Here is a 21,226-nt window from a genome sequence, read left to right as displayed (position 1 = left end):
ACATTGCCCGCAACACCGGTATGTGTTGTGTCAAGTAGGCATTGATTAGACAGACTGAGACAATTTGGGGTCATAAGGCAGAAATGGGAATCGAGAACAGAGTAACTCAGGCATTAGTGTTACAACTGATGCTTGCAAATAAACCCAGGGTTTGCAATTTCTACTGTTTTGAGAGGAGAGTGTGACAGAAGAGGATCTAACAGGAGAGACAAGCGGCCACACAGGCCTGGTCAAATCCCAGCTCTTGCCTTTAAGGAAATAGCTGGAAACAGATACTACGTTCAGCTCCCACTGATTTCAGCCATGGGTGACGTCTATCTGTTTTTCCCATCCTTTGATAAATCCAATCCCTAATTGCAGTGGGAGAGGGAACCACATCCCCCATCTCAGGGTGGCTGCATCTCTCCCTGGGGAGGTGGAAGGTGACCTTGCCCCTACCTTCCTCTGCTCCTGGGGGGTTTTCAACTTGAAGGCAGGGTTTGCGTGCCCGTTTCCAGCGGCGTCACTGACAATGAGAGAAAGAAGAGAGTGTTATTTCCTTGATACGTTTTTCTCATTTTTCTTTGCTGTATTTTCCATTATATTTTAACTGAAGTGAAAAAATTAAAAGCAAATACTGACTGTACCAGTAAACCCATTTAGTTATATTCCCACAGGCCTTGCAATTTCTCTTCTGTTCCGACACTGAAAAGGTGTGGATGCAAGTAGACAAGGCACAGCACTGACAGTTTACCTGAACTGTGGGGTCTTCTTTAGAGAACAGATGGCAAACTTATTCCAGCATTTCAGATAATAGAATAAAAACATGATTCCAACGAGAAGGAGAATGGGAGCCAGGACTGCGAGAGTTATGACGACCGCTGAAGGGCCTGAGGGCAAGAAAGTAGAGTTAGTCAAATGGGAAACTCTCTGCTCCCAATCTAACTCGAGTCCTTCTGAAGTGCCATCATAGTAGAGTTGGTCCCACTCACCTTCGGGCATGGGGGGGCCACTGTCCAAGCTTCCTCCCCTCCCCTGCTTGTTGCAAAACGGGGGGGCCCACCCATGGTTGCAGTGGCAGTTCTTGTTGTTATTGCAGACCTGGAACAGGAATACTCGGGGACTTTAGTGCCAGCTCCTCAAGAATATGCAAGCTAAAAAAAATTAAGCCCTTGTTGGATAAAACACTACAGCAGAAACTCTTATTGGCATAATGGGGAGTGAAGTGCCTGGAAACACTTTCTTTTCAGGGAGTGGAAGTGCCTTTTATTTCCTCAGAAATTCTCTCTTTCTCCAAAAGACAAGGGTTCTTCAGCTGAGGTGTCACTAACCTGGATTCAGGAGGAAAGCAGCATTTTAAAATTCCTTTCTATTGGTTTTATCTCCAAACTGAAGGACACGAGTCTTTCATTCCATCCAGTGAAGATTTCTTATTGTTTAGGTTTATTGCTTGGTCCGTTGCTATTTATTTTATCATCCAGGCAGCCCCAGGAGGGGGGTCTGATCCCTCTGGTCAGGGATGTCCTGTGCTAATTGTAGTGTTTAATTTGATTCCGTGGAATAGCTGACAAGCACTTCCTACAGCTTCACAGACCATCAGAGAGGAACCAGACTGGGAATGAAGGAGCCGGGTGAGTCCCTCTCCCTGTCAGGTACATCCTGGGGCCTCCCAAGCTGCTCAGGGAGGCACACGCTGCTGCATGCTGCTGTACTTGTCACTCCTCTCCATTGCCTAACTGGACCATAGGGATGGAGAGATGCTGATGTTTTGTGCCAGAAACATTTACAAAAGAGAGAAAAAAATTCTCATCAGCCTTTTCTTTCCACCCCCTGGGGGCACAGCAGAGCACAGTTTAGGATAAACTGCTCTAAACATGACTTTCTACTATGTTTTTCCTTCAGTAAGTCTGATTTTTTTTGATTCAATCTAAACTGGGCCCAGAAGATTTTTGTGTAAAATTGCCCCTTCTGGCTTTTCATTCATTGGAATTCATATCCCTCCCGTATATCTCCTTAAATATGTCAAAGGGACACTCACGGACCAGAAAATGCATCAAACACGAAAGGAATGTGCAAATTAATAATCAAGAAGCCGAAGCCTGGAGCAAACCTAAGCGTGGTATCAGAACTGAGCTGAACAACCATCCACAGATGAATGGCAGCCCATCCTGCTTCAGTCTGAACTGGAGACGAAAAGGCAGACACCCACCCCATGCCCGTGGCACTTCTTGCTACAGCTTTCAGAATCAAAGACGATAGATGTGTCCTGGCAGCGTCCCTCAAAGCAAACCTGCAGAGAAAGGACCCAAAATCTCAGTGTTAGCTCTTCGGGTTATATACCATATTACTGCCTTGTGTTATTTTGTGACTTGCAGGGCCCCAGACACCTCGGCAGTACCAGTAACACCCTGGGCAGAACAACACACCATGAAGTTAGCCTGGTTCCCAAGCAAATATTTAATCGCTACCCTAAATCCCAGCTAACGCACATCAGAGAGAGAAGCGGTCGCTCGGAAGTTGACAGCTTGGCCGTGCCCATGGAGCAAGTCTCTGAAGAGCTTGCAGGTGTCTTGATTTCTAATTGTGTGTCTCACCTCCAAGCAGGACAACCTCAACCAACTAGCAAATCCCAAATTTAGCACTGGCCCTGGACTTCACGTGGCAAAGACTTAAGGTACGGCCTTTGGTGTGCATTCTTCCATTGCTTCTCAGAAGCCTCTAAGAAACTATTTTTCTAACAAATATAAAAATCCCCTAGAAAGGCACTAAAAGTAAGAAATGAATGGCTTGATAACCACACAGCAATTTCCAGATGAAAAAGTGATACCCTGAACCTCCCCCCAAGTCGTTACAGGCAGGACAGTACTTACATGATGGCTCCCACATTTTGTTCCCGTCAACACCAAGCCAGGATCCAGCATGTCATTTTCTTCACTGTCAGATCCGTACACATGGGTCCCTCGGCACCTCAGCTGTGTCCTCTGCGTGCGGATAGTTGTGTCTATGGCCACCGCATTGGACTGCAGAGGTTTGGAAGCAGAGCTCTGGCACTGGATCTTCCCACATTTAGCATCTCTGATTTCAAAGAAAAGACTAAAGTGATTATTTCTGGCTTGCTGAGTGTTTTGCAGGCATCAGCTCTACAAGTAAACTAAAGCAGCAAAGTTGAGTCATTGTTCAAAGGCAAAAGAGCAAGCACCTCCCAAACAACAGCGTCTGATGGGTACCGATGGTACCATTTCTCTGTCCCCATGGGTAGGCCGGCCTCAACAAAATCACAGCTAAGACTAAGACGGTTTTGTCTCAGTTAAAAAGCTACATTTTAGCTTATGGATTTAAAAATTCCCTCTTCTGCTGCTTTGAAAAAATATCAACTAGATGTTTTAAAATGCAAAAGGCAGGGAAAACGGTAAACTTAAAGCTTCAGTCGTAAGGGCTCTAAGTTCGACTAGGATGCAGCTGGTTTCCCAGGAGGCAGAGGGAGGGAGAAAAACCAAAGCATGGATCAGTTTTATCTACTGGCCCATAATTTAGTAATATATAAAGACATCTCCAATGAGCAGCTCTTGGCTGCCACTCTGCTTTCTACCTCATCTCGCACTTCCTGTAGTTGCCGTAGATGTCCTTCCCACAGTTCCCGTAGATGTCTCCAGCAGCATTAACCTTCTCGAAGCAGGCGTCTGGTGCTGGCCTTGCCCCTGCACAGAAGAGACTCATGTGGCTGATTCCCGTGGAGCCCAGCAGCCCATCTCACCCCATGCCAACCGCCCACTTGTTCTTTTTCTGGCATGGTTTGAGCATGGGAAATTTTTGCTGCCTCCTCCACGCGAGCAAGGCAGGAGAAAAGGCACCTCTGACTTTGCCACGGATAACAGGTATGGAAGGTACTACTGCCTTACGCAAGGTGAATGATAACAGGATGCCACATAATATGGCCTGTTCAGAGGACAACGTATTTCACTGTAAGTAGTGTCCTTACCAGGCCCCCACAGCTGCACGCACTGGTCTTTATAGGTGAGACACATCCCACTGTAGCAATAGGCCTTTCCTCCATCGCAAGAAGCTCCATCGATTTGGTAGGAGTTGGGGGGGCAAAACGGTGACTCGCCAGTGCAGTACTCCGGGAGGTCACAGAGTCCTGATCCTTCCCTGCAGAGAGTTCCCGGAGACATCAGCTAAAAAGATACAAAGGGAAAAAAATTAATTATTTCTTGACTTCCTTTGTGGTTTCATGTCTGCACAATGTCTCCCTGCAGCTAAGAAAAAATCATGCATGCATCTCTTCATCCACCTTGTCTTAGGTTTTTTGAGGTCAGCAGTGATCCAAATGACTCTGCAGCTTCGTTAACTGTGTGAGCTGTGTAGAATCAACTTAATGACTGGATCCCTTCCCTAAGGTAGAGGTAAGATCATACACAGAAAATAAGGCTGCTAGGTCTCAAGGGGACACTGATCCCTCTGCCTCTACCCTAGGGTAGGATCTGATTTACCTAAACCATTTTTGACAGATGTTCGTGTAATCTATTCTCAAAGCCATCCCTGTTTGGGAAGTTCCTTTCAGTATTTACCTGTCATTTCTGCTGGAGACATTTTCCTAATATGTGACTTATGTCTCCCTTGCTTAGGGGTTTACCCAGTTCATTCTTGTCCTGTCCACCACGGACATGGAGAATGCAAGGGCATACATCTAGGAGGTTTTTCCAAGCCTCTCTTGAAAGGAGTGAGTCCAAGTGGATTCCTGGAAAATTATTTTCCACATGCTCAGGATCGGTCAGTAAGAGCGTGCAGTCAATGTGCAAACACAAAAATAAGCTTATGAGAAATGTTTTCCTATGTTCATTCTTGAGATAATTTGTTGTCAAAGCTTGAGATCTTTGGCTCCAGAATCAGAAACACATTTTAACCAGCATCTCTAAGGAAAGCTGAGATTTAAAATGATAGCGGTCACACACATACAATCCTCTTTGCTAGTGTTTCTTCAGCAAGCGCCTGGGCTAAAGGAATTCTACTGAATCCCAGAAAAGAGAGTTCAGAGCAAAGATCTAATCCCCGGAGGAAGTGTTTGCTCTAAGAGCTCAGTCTAGATTTCTTCTAGAGCCAAAGGAGAGAAATATTCATTCCGTTTCATCCCATCCCTAAGTGTGCAAGAGAGGCAGTGTCACTTCGCTGCAGCAGCATTCACAGCTCACTTCAGTTATCACAGGAGTCAATTAAATTAATCAGCTAGAAGAAAGGACCCCGCCAGTTTGATTGCACTCATAGCTCTTGTACCTACAAATCCAACCATGTTGCTTGCAGGTGAGGAGCTTAACTCCACATTTGGCTGTGTTTGCTCCCCTTTCCCCTCCATTTTTCAGCCTCACACTTCCACCACCATTATTCCCTCTCCACTCTTAGGAAAACCCAGAGATCCCACCTTGCACTGATGACAGCAGCTGCCGTGGGCACATTCGGCACCCAGCTTCAGGGAGCAGGTGCTGGCGTCGCAGCAGGGGTTGTTGCACTCCTGGAAGACAGCGAGATGCAGCAGAGTTTACGCGGCAGATGTTCAAGACAAGAATGTGCCAGAGCATCGAAGTGTGAGGCTGACGTACGTCGTACATGATGAATTACATACAAAGTAACAGCCTTCCTTATTCAACACAATATGTTCACGATGCACAGCATGTGCCGAGTTACAGCACTGCATAACTGTACCCTCTGTTGGACTGACTGGATACTGTAGGTTGTGCTCCCTTACATCTGGTGAGTCTGGGCTGCTGGTTCCAGCTCCCCTGTGTCTTACCAGTCAAAGTATGGATTTGGAGAAGTGAGACGCAGTGCTAAGAGAAGCCTCATCCTTGTCAAGAATGGAGCTGTAGGTAAAGCGAACTTAAATATGAAACTGGACCCCTCCCCTTCCCTTCCCTTCCCTTCCCTTCCCTTCCCTTCCCTTCCCTATTTCCTTTCCTATTCCCTATTTCCTTTCCTATTCCCTATTTCCTATCCTTTCCTATTTCCTTTCCTATTTCCTATTTCCTATCCTTTCCTATTTCCTTTCCTATTTCCTTTCCTTTCCTATTTCCTTTCTTATTTCCTATTTCCTTTTTCCTATTTCCTTTTTCCTATTTCCTATTTCCTTTCCTTTAGTTCTGGGATGCATTGTACTATGCACTGTAAATTTAGTTAGACAGGATACTTTACGACCTTAATTTACATTGCATACACATTTACATACAGGGAAGGTGTGCATATCTACTGCACAAATAAAAGCTGTTTACATATCATCTAACTGTATTTGTGAAGAACCTAATAAAATCATTGTGTCCCTCTAAACCCCAAATGGTTAGATCTGAACAATTGTTACCTCCACCTCTCCGCAGTCACACTCCTCTCCCTCTTCCAAGTAGCCATTTCCACATTTCTTCCCACCATACATTTCTCTGGGATCCGGCATATTGGAGAGGCACATCCCTCCACCAGACTGCAGATACTTCTCCAGCTCTTTTCTATTGCACTGGTTGAACACCTTGGGGAATGGGTGCCTAAATATAGACCGTATAGAGAAACACCATGACAGATCTGGGCAATGGTTTAGAGAACCAAAAATGACCACGTGCAAACCCTGACATGGTCCTTCTCCGAAGTCTATGAAATTGTGCAAAAAGCAGACCATGATTTTGTGTGCCTGTTCAAAATCAGATCTATCTGGATTACATTTGAGAAAAAGGTGAGATTGCGCTGCAAGGCTGTCTAGTAATATAACAGCCTTAAAAAATAAACTTTATTGAAACAGAATACATTGAGTTAAATTCGACTTCGATAGCTGACAAGTACGGCAGTCCTTACCTGCTCAATACTGAAGCTGTGGCTTATTCCTAACTCTGCTCGAAAAAGGCTGAGAATCCAGCACTCAGACTGTGAATAACTGCTTGTGAATTTAACTGAGGAAAATAATATTTTCTTTTTCCTATCTACTGCCTCATTGCAAAAGATGTGAATATCTTCTGTTACATGAATTACTAATTTATGTTGCTGCAGTGCCAGAAGCTCTGCACTCATATATATGACTCTGCATGTGTGCGTTCATGTTGCGTGTTCTACTTGTACACCTCTATGTTTTCCCTTCTCACCTAAATGTTTTTCCTTATTTGGAGGAAATCATGCATGTAAAAAGATATCTATGGAGAAAATTTTGTTAAAACCGGCTAAGCCCCAAGGAGGAAGGCTTCAGGAAACAGGGAATGTGGCTTTAAGTGAGTGGGTTCGGCTGATGTTTTTATGTGACTGAAATACGGAAGCTGTTGCGGTTCCTCATGCAAAATGAGCTCTGGAATCCCTGTGGGTTTCCAGAGTCACTCTCGCTTCCCCTTTCTCTCAAAGCCAGCATTTCTTCCCTTTCAAACACAGGCTTTCTGCGGCTCACTGAAACCAAGCAGTATTCTTAAGACAACACGCAGTCAATCTGTTTTCTTGTCTTCTGACTTAGAAATACAGCCCTATCGCTGTGCCTTTTAATAAAAATCCATTCTTTCCTGAAGCAGTCCTTTTTCTTCTCGATACCACATTATAACATACATTACCTTTTGCCTGAGATGCTTTAGAAACCCTATCAACTATCTATCTACACATCTTGCGTGCAACAGAAACGAAAGCCACGTAAACCTTTACATGCCAAGGTCACGCATGTTCTGGTCACCCCTTGTTCCTCTGTACTTGCTGGCAAGAGGCAGTCCAGGTTTCGCAGAAGGATGTGTGCACGTATGCATTGAACTTGCTTTGGGGTGATGGATCATTTGGTAGGACACAGCGGGAAGGACAAACTCAGAGACGAGGGGTTAAAGGGGTCCTAAGACAGTCTCTCAGGACAGAAGATTTTCCTTTTCACCAGACACTTTAGAGCTCCACTTCTAAATGCTGCCAGGTCCCTACACACCTAAGGCCAACCTCAGGCAGAAGTAAGTTCATTGGAAATTTAGCAAATTGCTACTGACTCATGAGCCAGGGTTTGCCCGGCAGTATTTTCTCTATAAACACAATGGCCCCAACAGACCCACGTTCAGTCTGCGTTTCTGCCTCTTACTCCTCCACCAAGGCTCTTGTAACGAAGCCCTTCACATTTCCCCTTGAGACCCTGCCAGATGAACTCACCCAGTTGCAGAAGCCATGATGCAGCCTCCCTCTTCTGCGGGGGTATTACAGCAGCCAGGTGAATCATGATTCATGCCAAAATTGTGTCCCATCTCATGGGCAATGGTAGCAGCAACACCAATGGCATTATCAGAGTGGTCCTGTGCAAGGTCAAAGAAGTTCATCAGCATTTTACCTGTGCCTGTCCCGTGCACCTCTGAGTCAATGGGGTAAGCGGCACTTCTCATTGCTACACATAGAAAACATCTACTGAAGGTATTCCTGCCTCTGAGCAGGTGAGCTAGAGGCCTTCAAGGGAAACATTTTCTTCGTGGGCTTTGGGAGGCACCTATGCTATGTATTGACTGCTGGCAAGAAACATCATATTACGTATTAGCAATTACTTACCATGTTTACTCCACCAGACTGGAAATCAGAGCACATGGCCATCACGGGAGCCAAGCCTACTGTGGTGCCTTGGAAGGGCACACCCCTAAAATCAACCAAGAAAGACCACGAAATGGCACCAAGGCACTTGAGAAGGCAAGGCAGAGAATGCATCCTGCAGTCCACAGTTTTATACAGGTCAATACTTTTTCTTTAGTAGTATCTTCAAGTACAGGACATGAAAGCAGAGCTACAAAGCCTTAAGACCTATTTTTCTTGGACTACTAGTTTGTTTCATGGGCCAACCAGCCAACCTTATTTTTTATAGTGGTCTGGTGCCTAAAAGTGCTCCCCCTGAGCTTTGCAAGTAGCACAGAAAAGACTATTGCTGAATCCTTAATTGGGTACTGTTTGTGAATACTTCATTTACCTTAAGCCTGCTACGTGCCGGCTTGGGATTCAGGGGCTTGACAGAGCACTAGATAACATCTTTGCAGTGCAGCCACGCTCAGCTCCTGCCTGGTGAGCTGGAATTCTGCACCATCCCTGACGGCATGTCTGGAATGGGAGCCCTGGAAATTGCGTTCAGGACACGACTGGGTGAAATACAGTAATATTAAAGGGGAGGAAAAAAAAACCCAACCAAATGAAACAAGGGAAAAAGCATTGCATCTCTGAATTTCAGTCCTGCAGGTTTCTCCTCTGACTCACCACTATTTACTGGTGGATGAATTACCATGGGAGAGGTAAGGAGGCCTCAGGGTCGCTGCAAATTTTTCTTCCAACGACATCTGCATTGCTGGCCACAGCTACCGACCCTAACGAGATCTGTAGGATGAGTCACAGATCCTCAGCTAGCTCCCAGCACTGTGTCCCCTGTGTCTCAGCAGGATGAGTTGGGAATGAATGCCTTCTGCAAAGGACTGAGCTCCCCTTTACAGGTCTTGCTTATGGCTCAGATTTTCTTGAAATTGTACGCGTAGCCGTGACAGATCACGTGCAGCTGGTTGTGATATGCACACACATTAAAGCTGATGCACTTTAATGCCTGTGTATTGAGACTGCTGCATAGCCCGGGACCTCCCCTTTTCTTAACGTGATTGTACTCTGGGTGCCAGAGCTTAATGCCGGCTGAGCAGCCTCTACATAAATCTGCCACTCTGAGTCTTAGAACGATATAATCCTACTTACCGATTTCCTACCCACCCAACCCACTTGTCAGAAACAGGTTATTTCAGGAGAAATAAACTTACGTGATGAGTTGGGCGTTATCGTGTTTTCTGTGCACCCGCTCCTTGCTACTCCAGGCCAGAAAGGACTTCAGGGTGGAGTAGGGATTCTCACTTACATCGCATTTATTCCAATTACTCCAGATCTCCAGCCCCACCAAGGCAATCCGGATATTCAGGGATCTGTAAAACTAAGATACAAGAAGGAAAAGAAATGACAACGTGAGCACCACCGATTTATTTTACTATGTTTTAAATCTTGAATATAAACCTTGCGAAATGCTACTACAGATACACAAGCTCAGAGAAGATGCTCCATCTAGAAGTGCATTGCAACTTAGCGCCGCAGCTCTGCGGAGGGAAACGTGCACCACCCACAAAGCTAAACTCAATCGAACTAGAGACACTGAACTTTTATTTCTAAATGAATGATAGAGAATCTAGAGAAACAAAGACTAGAGATTGACATCATGCTTATCTTTAGATACATCAAAATTCCTGAAAAGAGGAAGGAAATAATCTGCTGCCCACATCAAGTGCAAACAGGACAAGTCTTCATGGACGGGGGGGTGAAGGGAGCGGTAGAAGGAGTTTAAGGGGAGAAGAGGAGTATGAAGGGAGAGGATCTAAAAAAGTGTGATGTTTACTTCAGCAGCAGCAGGTACCACTGCAAGGATGACCTCTGAAGGCTTCTTCCACCTCTGCTGGCCAAGATTTCTACGAATACCTTAGTCCCTTGTCAAAAAGCAGTATTTGGGTAACACAGTTAATACAGATGCTCACCGCTCCCCAAGTCACTGGGGAAAACTGTTGAAACATTATTCTCTCTCCCAAGAAGGCAGTCTTCCTCTGTCACAATTAATTCTCATAATTCATGGTTTGAACTTTGCTTTCCCCAGTTCACACACACCTGATCTCACCTTATCTACGTAATTAGCAGCCTCCACCAGTTTAAGCCTTGTTGCTTCAATGTTGAAGTGATGCTTCTGAAACTGAACAGAATGAACGTGTCAGACAGCAGGAAGGCAACTAGGAAGAGCCGAAATGTGTTAAAACAAGTCACATTACTCTGGGAATAAGCAAGTAATTATCAGGTGAAGCCCAAAAGCATTCTTTCACCAAATATCTGACCATAAGCCCACCCATACATGTATATTCAAAATTAATTCCTGGCACCCCACTACAGCCATGTCACTCAAGCGGTGGTAGTAACTCAGTGGAGCAACCCAAACTTATCAGAGCTCCCAGAGCCAGGGGCTGACGAAGAACTGAAACGTTTGCCAGGTAAAATCTATGGTAACACGACTTCCCGTCTGAGGCCAAGGCTGCCACAGCGCTCATGCCATCTCACTCATCCAGAGAATCGAGGATGCATCTCACTCATCCAATGAATTTGCTTATTTAAACCACCTGGCAATTAATGAGTTAATTATAGCAACCTGTTTGATTCAAGGATTTAAAGTTGCAAAATGTTTAGATTTTTGTTTAACAGATGACAAAACCTGGGACTTTTCTTCTAGCGAGGGAGACAGTAAATGCAATAAAGGCAGTTAACGATGATACTGCAAGGGTGTCTACCACAGCTTGTCTAATGAAATGGTGAAAAACATATGGCAGTTCCTGGGTATAATGCGTTTTCTCATAGTTTCCCTGGCATCCTGCTGCCTATAAGAGAAGGCTGAAATAGATTCTGCCTCTTTAGTTTTGTTCAGAATAAATCATAGCCCCGAGCACTACGTGGCTTTCACTATTAAGTTTCAAGTTGTAAATAATGAATAGGACCAGCCTGACTCCCGTCTGTGCTGGAGATTAGATGATCAGCAAAACACTGCGTGGTTTGCACTGTCAGTAAGTATGTCTGGAGTGCTGTCCAGGCTGGGGATGGGGGAGGAACTGCTGGCTTCACTGGGTCTCTTCCAGTCCTATGTTATGATCTAGACCCTTGAAAATGTCTATTTATATATCTTCTACTGGCTCAGAGCAGGGGATAATCATGGTTATCTTCTCTAGAGATTAAGTGTACTGCAGAGTTACAAACACGTCGTTCCTGGAAACCCCCAAGTCACCCTAGGCCGAAGGCAGTCTCTCCCATCGAGAACCAGGGCCGACCACTGGTACCTTGGGAGGCAAGAACTGATCCCCAGCCCCAGTCCTTCAACCAAATCACAACCTGCATCCCTCCCCTGGCCAAGAGTTACTGATGGTGGCAGCAGAGGAGTCACGGCTGCTTGGACAAAAATGACCAATACTCTCCCTGTCTGCTGGTGGGGGTAGGACCATCAGGATGGGAAGAGGAAACCTGTTGAGCTCCAGCGGTCCTCCTCACCCCAAGAGATGCTGCAGGCGAGATGTTCGCTCTGAGCCCAGTGCTCAGTTGGTATAAACATGATCACTTTTCTTACCTCTGCGTAATCAGCTACGAGCAGAAGTTCCACGTACTTCGTAGCCTGCAGAGTCTCCCGTTTCACCTGCAGCAGCAGCACCACAGGTTATTTCCCCACGATCCCCCAAGAAACTCTTCACAAAACACACGTACAGGACATTTTTCCCAGTTTGTTTTTCAGTGGCCATTCACCCCACCCCATCACACGCAGGGACCTCCAGATGTGACTGCCTTATAGCAACCCAGTATCACGAGCCAGTTCAGCAAGTGCCCGCCTGTCTGTCCTCAGCCCACCCGTTGGTATCTGATGCACAAACCCATGCAGGAACAGCTACAGCCCAGATTCCTCGTGCTACACAATGGTCCCCAATGCTAATTTATTTCCCTGCTGGAGTCACTATTTAGCAACCAGCTTGCTACAAACCCTCTTAAATATTCTCCCTCATTTCACTTTCCAAGCTATGCTCCCAGAGCACAGCAGGCTCTTCGGGCTTGGGACAGGTAGGAAATTCAGAGCATCGTGCATGGGACCCAGTTTGAGCCTTGCTCACCCTCTGGTGTGGTGGTTTCATCCCAGTTGTGAAGTCCCTGAGCCAGTCTTCGGCTGCGTTCCCAGTGCCCTGGTAGCCACAGGCTCCTCTCTGCAACCTCAGGTTGTCCAACCTGTAGATCAAGTGCTGGTTTGGGCTGTCGGGAACTGGCTCCAAGACATAGCTGGAATTGCTGCTCAATACGATAAGTCCTCTGTTGAAACGGGAAGCAGTAAGAGGGAAAGTTAATTGCTACCACAGCAACTGGAGACAAATCCTTCTGCTGCTGAGTTCCCACCTGACCCTGGTAAGGCACTTATCCTTAAGAGGCCATTCAGTTCATTAATAAAAAGGATGGGGATATTTTGAGTTCAGAGTGGGGAATCCCCGAGCTTGCGTAAATTAAAATCTATTCAACGGGCCCCAGGCATTCAACTAAGGGGCTATTGGAGCACGTGCTGCAACAGCGCTAACCTAAGGAGTACCGATTTTTTAAAGTACAGCTTTTCCTTTAGGGGCAGTGGAAGTTTTTCAACAGATTAAAGAAATTTGTCTTTAACAGAACTAACCTAAAAATGTGAAGACTTTGTTTGTCAACAGGGAAAAAAAAAAAAAACGAGTTGTCTCTGGGCTGTGCACATGGCCATACGGCTCTGGTTTTCTCAATGAGCACGTTACAGCCAGGAGATTTCCAGCTCTCCTGTGTTTGATGCCCACTGGAAGATGGGTGGCGTGATGGGCAGCACACTGCCCTGCGAAAGCTCGGAGTGAAAAGAGCCGTGTGCGCTCAGCTCCTGTGCCTCCCTGGCAATTAGAAAATGCTATCAAGGAGTTGCCAGCACACGGCTGACAGCTCAGGGGTGCAGGAATGCTGCCGCACGTGCACGCTGAGACACCTCTATCTCCTCTGCCGCTCGGAAGGCAGAGCCGAGGGAAGCGCAGGCTGATAGAAGCAGGGCACACCTGTGACTGCTTTTGCTTTTGGATTATTTATTGCAAAGCACAGGTGGCTGCACTGTCCTGTTTATGTCACTGGGCATTTTGGCCTGTGCTACAGTCACTTAAGATGTCGCAGGTTTGCTTTGGCACGGTCTGTTTCCTGGCTGGAGCGGGTCCCATCAGCACAGCTTCCAATCGGTGCTGCAGAGAGTATGACCACTAATATCAATAAAGCCCATGTGGTGTTTTGGAAACAAACTCTGAGGTGGTGTAAATGAATGCAGCTCCTTGGTCGCAACGAGCCATTTCATTTACTCCCGCTGAGGATACAGACCGTCTTTTCCTGCCAAAGACCCCATTACTACCAAAGTGAAGGTTTTTAAATGCATAACACACACAACTCCGGCACCACCCAGGGAGAAAGCAGAGCGCTGGGCCGACAACCCAGGAGGAAGTTCAGACTTGAAGACTTTGCCCCAAAATGCAGACAAAAACTTGCCAGTTGCGAGACGCTGGGAGAAGGAGCTGGTTTCTGCATTCGTGTAGAGTACTGGGCTGGGTCGTGGCGAGTCCTGCCCCTGTCTCTGTAAGGGACGCAGCCCCACATCACCAACAGGTCTTTTGCTCAAGTGGGCTCTTGAGTTAAACTCACTTATTGCACGAGCCCACGTTGCTGGCACAAAACGGGAAGGAGTCTAGGTGCTGGCTAGGAGGTCACGGTTACTAACGATACCCAAATTTCTGCATTGCCCCCGACACGCTCCCTTTTATGCCCAGAACCCTTGGCTAGGTGGAATTTGAGAACAGGTCTATCTGCCCAGAAAGAAATACGGCAAGCAGGCTGCTGGGGAGCAGAGCTGGCGTGGCAACACGCTGAGGAGCCGAGCAGAGGCGTTCCCACAGCTCCGGCATCACCAGGCACTTACCGCAGCCCTCGGCACGTGCTGAGCGCGACGCTGGAGCCCTCCTGGCCCCGGACGACCCCGTGGTAAAAGCAGTGGTCCTGTAAGGCAGAGGGGAGCAGGGTTGGCAATGCAGTTTGGGATGGACGCGTGCTATATTTAGGCATCACCGAGTCCCACGGGAGTACCGCAGATACTCCAGTAATTGTTCTCTTTCCACTGCATTTGGCAGTTGACTATCACAACTAAATCTCTGTCAGTGCACTGAAATTTGGCCTTTCAGCCGCCATGCGTGGCCTGTGCATCAAACGGCTCCTTGTTGCCAGTAAAAATTGAGAGCTTTGAATCCCCAAGGAAGCAACTCTGATGGCGACAGCATTAAGGCTGACCCAAAGCTTTCTGCCCGTAACGGGAGCTGCCTATCGATGGCAGCTGGCCCTGGGTCAGGCCCCAGAGGATGTGCCTTCAGCCCCAGAGAGGGTGACGCCATGGGCAGTGGGGAAGTCCCCGTCTGGGGGCTCCCAGCAAGACAAAGGCAGCCTCTGGCAGGGACAAGGAGGCTTTGGGGCAGAAACGCCAACATATTCATCACATCCCTTCCCCTCACCCCGGGGCTGTATCAGTAAAGATGATCTCATGGGATTTTTTATCTCTTATTTTTGCATCGCGACCAATGCACATCTTTGTGCCACTGCAGCAGAGAGTCAGCCAAGGCCTGCATGAGATCAGTTAATTCACGGGATTTTTACTGAACAGGGCTGGATTCCCCAAAGGCTGGGAACGTCCCCAGCATGGAATACTTGGTGGCAAAACTAAAAGCGAGAGGTTGAGCAGTGGGAGAAATGAATGATTCCCCAGCACCCAGAGAGAGGGGAGGGATGCTGGAGGCTGACCTGGGTTCTCGTATCAGAGCTCAGGCAAAACAATAAGATGTTGTTACCATCGCTGGGGGACGGAGAGGCTTTCATGCTGGAACCCCCCAGGGCAGAAAGTCGGACTGCCCCCCCTTCAGCTCAAAGCAGACCCATGCCCTTGAAGAAAGGCTCTGGAGAAAGAAGGTCACCCACTTTTCTGGGCCCCCTGCCTGGTCTCCCCTGAACGCCGCAGGAGGGAAAGCAGTCTCTGCACTCACCGTGTGGGCCAGAGAGGTGGTCTGGGGTTGTCCAGTGTGGCTGTAATGAGTCTCAGTGTAGCCTGGGGCAAAGAGGTTTCTGCAGTGGGGTGGGGGGAGAAAAGAAAGGGGGGGGGGGGGAGAAGACAATAAGACCATTCTTTAAACCAGGATTTCTGCTTCCAAGGTGTGCTAGAAAATGGGCTAGATCCAGCTCTTTCTGAAGTCCGTGTAAATATTCCTGTTGCTGTGAACCACTGTTGTGGACTCGGGGCGGTCGCTGTTTGCTACCTGCAGTGCAAAACCAATTGCAATGCACAGGGAGGGCAGGCAGGAGACAGGTACCGGGGGGACACCAGCCCAGAGCTGTGCTGTATCTCTGCACCCTGCTCTGGACCAGCACTTTCGTCCTGCAAGGCGCTCGTTAACATGATGTCCCCAGGGAGGAAGCAGCTAATGGCTTCCTGCTGGCAGAGGAGCCACCAGAGCGGCTGCAGGACTGGCGCCACAGGCTGTGCTTCCCTGTGCAGAGTGCACTGTGATGGCAGAGGGTCAGAAGGTAGATGGATGTGGCAAGGTCAACTATGCTTCCATCTGCTGCCCTGGCAGAAGCTGAGCACTTCTCACGGAGCACATCCATTTCTGAAAGGGTGCAGCAAGCCGTCTTCCTAAGTGCTCTTTCAAGCCATTTATTAAATTAAAACAAGAAAGGAGAGCCTGTCACTGAGTTTGATTAGGCGCTGAGATCCAGTTCCAACAGCTGCAAGTGAACAACTCGGTTTTCATGTGAGGACTTTAGAAACCCCAGAAATGCAACATCGTCATCGTCCCTTGATGGGTACAAGTCTCTGTGCAGAGTTTCCTTCATTACCGCATAGTTATGCCCCAGATACACTGAGGTTACATTCAACGCACCAAGCCCAGCGTACCAAGCACACTGCAGGCCAGTTCAGGACACATGTGGGCACTGGTGTGAGTTCTCAGCTCAAACCCAGACTCTCTCCAGTACCCAAATCTGAGTACAATTATAAACCAATCTGCATCTGCATTTCAACTTCTGCCCAGAAGCCAACTCACATCTTTGTCCTAGGAAAATGCTGATTCCCCAATCTGAATTTGTTCATGTAATCCTCATATAGACAATATTCTCCCTGTCTTCAGCCCAGAATCAGACCAAAAGTCTATAAAAGGCACTCCTGTGCACTGCATAGTAAGCATTTTGATTTGGTTCCAGAGGAAATAGCCTTCCCCTTCTTTTTAAACATCTGCGTTTGCTAAACAGTGATGTAAAAAAGTACAGCAAGTCAAAATCTGGGCCAAACCAAGAAGGTCATATCCTGTGTCCATCTCAGCAGTAAAATGTGGGTTTAAAACAGTTTTTTAAAACAATGGCCTCACTTCCAAAAATTTGGAGAAGGATCACAGAACATGCCCCATGTATGAAACGCACTTCTGCAGCAGCCCCGCGGTGCTGTCAGGCCACCAAAGTGCCACACTTGCCACGCCACAGGGATGCCACGTGCATCCTGGGCAGCGCGATGCCAGCAATGCTGCAGCTGCAATTTAGTCCTTCTGCATCCCTGTTTAATGCATTTCATGCAACTGTGACCTGCAAGAAATAAAAAAGTTTTCTTCTTTACTTTGCTTGATTTCTTTAGGCTGGATGAAGAAAGCTGTATCAGAAACAAACCCAAAGATTTTTCCCCCTGTCTTGGGTTTTGGTGTGTGGCAGGCAGGCCTAACCTACCTTGAAAGCCTCTGTTTGAATAAGGGATGGGGTGTCTGTGAAATCTAATTAAATTAGGCCAGAGCAACAGGAAGAGCAACCTTTTATCAGGGTGTTTGAAAGTGCTTCCCCCATCCGGCATCCAAAGGCTCAGACTTAGTGTCAGACAAAACCGTGTGCCACTGTTGTATTTGAGAGCATTTGATGTCGGGATGACAACGGCTTTTTTCTCCACTCTGAAAGTTCACTGTAGCTCAGAAAAACTCATTTTGCTTCTTTCTGATGTGTTAATTCTCATCGCTCGATCCCGTCAGTGATCAGAAGGCGAGATTGCTGCGCTCAGCTATCTCGGGTCTGTAAAGTGAAGATAAGCACAGAAGCACCATCCCACAGAACGTAACTCCCTTCGTCTCCCTGACTGCAGCCGCTTGCTCAGCATGAGGCTGCAAGAAACAAATGTTTAATCAACAGATTGCATTAACTCGCAGGAAATTGCCTTAACAATGTGCTCTGGCAGGTATCTGGTCTGTGTTAGAGACTGTCATCTCGAGAGCAGACACTAAACCAGTGTGCATCTGCCCAGTGCTACTAAAGCCAGAATTAGACACCAGCCCGTGGATTTCCAGTAGCTGAGCCTTGCACAGCCTGCTTGTTTCATTCCCAAACAAGCACGCTTATGTTTTCTTCCTGCCCCTTTATTCTTGGAAAGCGTTCAGTATGAATAGCTATTTTATCTCTCCTTCAGCATCTATCATAAAACCCCTCAGGGCTGTGCTCCTGCCCAGCCCACGGCGCTGCCGCCCAGCCCTGTGCCAACCCAGGCCACGCTGAGCACCAGAGCCCGGCACACCAGGTTTCAGGGCACAGCATGATGCCACAAAACACATGGCGTGCGCACAGCTCTTCCCACCTGCCGACTCAGGCTCTGTCCCTTTCTAGGGTGGATTAAGGAGCTGAGAAGTCCGCCTGAATTTTTAGGGGTACTTATGCAGCTGCTGAGCTCAAAGCATGCATCATCTGGCTGAGCGGTGCCATGTTACAACTTCCCAGCGTCTCTCCACCAGTTGACTCGTATCCTACATTGCAGGCTCCCTATGGGAAGTCCAGCTTCTTATTCTAGCTGAAACAGCCCTGTTTTGAAGGCCCTTCCCTGCCTGAGCGCCGGGGAGCCCTGGGGCTCTTGCAGCACCGCGGAGGAGGGTGGTCACAGAGCATCGCACGGTGTGTGTGCGGTGGGGAAGGCAGTGAGGAAAGAGGAAAAACAACAGGACGTCTTGCAACACCCTTTGGGGTGCTATCTCACTCTGAGCCTGAGAAAGTTCACACCCAGCCCAGCTCGCTTCCTCAGCAAACGTCGAGCTTTGCACCAAATTGTAAATAAATAGAAAAGAAGCCTTCTTTCCATCTCAGTGTGCACCAGGGTTATCAGCCAGTCTTGTCCCGTTTCTCCATGTGTACCAGACAGGAGAGATTAGCGAGACACAAGTACCCCCAAACATTAGCAGTGGCCTTTATCTGCCATTGTTTCAGGACAGCATCACTGCCGGGCTGAATGGCTGATTCCAGGGGAGCTCACCCTGCAAAGCGCTGATGGACCAGATTCGCTGTTTCTAGAGGAACCTACCTCACCTCCTTGCTGGAGAAGGAAAACCTGGAAAAAACAGCATGATTTGATCCTTTCTTCTTTGTTACATTATATGCCTTAGTGATAGATATCACCTCTCCAGCAGCTCGAGATGAAGCTGCAAAAATTTGGATGCAAAACAACATCACTTAAAGGCTTCTGAGATTCAGTCAGGCAGCTGGCAGATCGCTAGCACACATCATCTTCCTAAAAGGCAGCATGGAGTCCATCATTAGAGGAGTTATCAGCACAAAAGACTGATGAAGTCAGAGGAAAAGCCGTTTTTGGACAGGAGCGCTCTCCTTCGCTAAACCTTGATCACACTGCAGCCACGTGGGGCTGTTTGAGGCCAGGGTAAGCTGCAAATGTTCTAGAGAAGCCCTCACACCTTTCTAACAGTGACCAGCTTTCGGCAAGATCAGTCATTCCCCAAGATCTGGCTCAGCATCCAGCTCAGGGCGGAATAGCCGGCTCTTGGCAGGACTTGTTCCCCAGAAAGCCTTGGGAGTCGGGTTAAACACAAGCAAGGAAGCCAAACGAAGGAAGAGTGGCTCGGTGCCATAATGTACAGATGGCTTGAGACTTTCTGCTGGTTGACCGACATGGAGTGATCTTGGTCCCGCTCCAGCCTGTCAATGATATCATTGTTTGAAACAAAGCCCTCCTCCCCACGCCGCTGTGCTGCTCCCTGGAAGGGCCCCGCCGCACGGAGCTGACATTGCGGGGCTCTGCTCGGCCACATCGAGACACTGTGCCAGGGAGGTCACATACTTCGCACGTGAGCCGGTGGTATTCAACCGGAGAGGCAGGCTGAGGGCATGGGGCAAAACCCAGCTCTCTCGCCGGGCAGCTGCTCCTGTGGCACTTGGGGACAGTGAAAGAGTGTGGCCTCCAGCTCATCTGGCCACCGCAGAGGAGCAGCTGGGGGAGAAGGGCTGCACGGCACACCCAAACATTCCCAAAAACAGCAGAGGGAAAGCTGGGGCCTTTCTTGCACGACCGCGTTCATTTGGAGGGAGGGCACATCTCCCAGCTGCTCCGGAGAACCTCACCCCTATTTTACTGATAAATGGGAGCAATTTTCTCTCGCCTGAGAAAGATCACTTGGTAGCACAAGTCTCCGAGGGGCTCAAAGCTCCCCATCCCAGGAGACCACTGTGAGCGTTCTCAGCTCCACCAGCCAGAGATCACCTGGGGGCACTGGGAGGGCCCCAATGGCACACTGGTGCTCTTGCTAATTGGAGCAAGAAGGATTTTTTTACCATTTGGTCCCATGAGCAACTTTATTTGGGTTCATTTTACAGAGGGGCCAGTCTGCATGAACAGCTGCCAATTTAAAAACACCCCTGAGCATCTAAAAGACAGACATTTTTTATTTCCTCCCAAACCCCAAAAGCTAAATGGTCCATGAAGCTTTCACAAGAAACACTGATTCTTAATTTTTCAGTCGTGGGACCAAGAAAAGCGAAGCCTGCAACCTCTTACATCTCTTTCCCTGTCCCTTTCCTCAAATCACAATAAATCTGTCCAGCCAGGCTGCCAACATCTGGGGGTGGAGGGAATTGATTCTCCCGAGAAAGTTTAGACATCGGATTTCCATCTACAATTCATGGTCCCACTGCATTGCCTTTCAACAGGATCCAAGTAGGGTAAGAAGGGGAATTTGACCCCTTACCTCCCAGCCACTTAAGTGCTCCCTAAAGCCAGAATTTATTATCAAAACCTGAGGTGACCCCATCTTGAACACCACCAACACATGACTCCTGACAACACAAGCAGGCAGGCCTGCTTTCTGTATCCACCACTAGTGGGAAATTGGAGATTTCGCCTCTTTGGAATCCTTCAGCCAAAATCTGGCACTTCGTTAAATCCCTGAAATCCAAAATTTTTTTTTCTTGGTGTTGGTGAGTCTCGTTCAGATGAAGCCTGGCGCTCTTAAGCTCGCTTCCTCAAGAGCCTTTGCTGATATATCTGAGAACATGTTTATTGCATGAACAGCAGCAGTTTGGAAGGAAAAAGTAGCTTCTCAGCTATCGAGGTGGAACTAAACTAGCCGTTTGTAAGGCCTGGGAAAACATCACAGGCTAAAGACTCTTTGTTCCCTTTTTGCCATCCACATCATCTGTGACATTCACTGCGTAAATCATGCTACAGGACCCAAGGAAAATTTGTCACCTAGCCCCTTGGCTTACCAATGGGAACCATAAAAGTTCCCTGAAGAGGAAAAAGGAAATAAAATAAACGGGAAACTGGCTGATAATGAGTCAGTGAGCGAAAGATTTAAAGGGCTCCACTTCCTCATCTCTT

At 47.7% G+C, this 21,226-nt stretch overlaps 1 protein-coding gene across 1 annotated transcript in view; it reads right to left on the bottom strand.

Moving 5' to 3' along the window:
* The window catches only part of ADAM19 (ADAM metallopeptidase domain 19), a gene marked incomplete at its 5' end in the record, with an annotated part of 32,749 nt that overhangs the window by 4,064 nt on the left and 7,459 nt on the right, over positions 1-21,226 (bottom strand). The window contains 17 exons of the mRNA XM_082490145.1: positions 439-505; positions 734-869; positions 972-1,080; positions 2,189-2,269; positions 2,850-3,054; positions 3,569-3,677; positions 3,959-4,154; positions 5,396-5,485; positions 6,326-6,503; positions 8,110-8,249; positions 8,497-8,581; positions 9,729-9,895; positions 10,625-10,696; positions 12,107-12,172; positions 12,639-12,831; positions 14,483-14,559; positions 15,591-15,669. Coding sequence (XP_082346271.1) covers positions 439-505; positions 734-869; positions 972-1,080; positions 2,189-2,269; positions 2,850-3,054; positions 3,569-3,677; positions 3,959-4,154; positions 5,396-5,485; positions 6,326-6,503; positions 8,110-8,249; positions 8,497-8,581; positions 9,729-9,895; positions 10,625-10,696; positions 12,107-12,172; positions 12,639-12,831; positions 14,483-14,559; positions 15,591-15,669 — 2,050 coding nt within the window. The remainder of the gene's footprint in view (positions 1-438; positions 506-733; positions 870-971; positions 1,081-2,188; positions 2,270-2,849; positions 3,055-3,568; positions 3,678-3,958; positions 4,155-5,395; positions 5,486-6,325; positions 6,504-8,109; positions 8,250-8,496; positions 8,582-9,728; positions 9,896-10,624; positions 10,697-12,106; positions 12,173-12,638; positions 12,832-14,482; positions 14,560-15,590; positions 15,670-21,226) is intronic.

Source organism: Vanellus vanellus, assembly GCF_965231255.1.
Source record: "Vanellus vanellus genome assembly, chromosome: 13".
NCBI lineage: Eukaryota > Metazoa > Chordata > Aves > Charadriiformes > Charadriidae > Vanellus > Vanellus vanellus.
The sequence above is the reverse complement of the archived record's forward strand: the minus strand, read 5'-3'. Positions and strand labels throughout refer to the sequence as shown.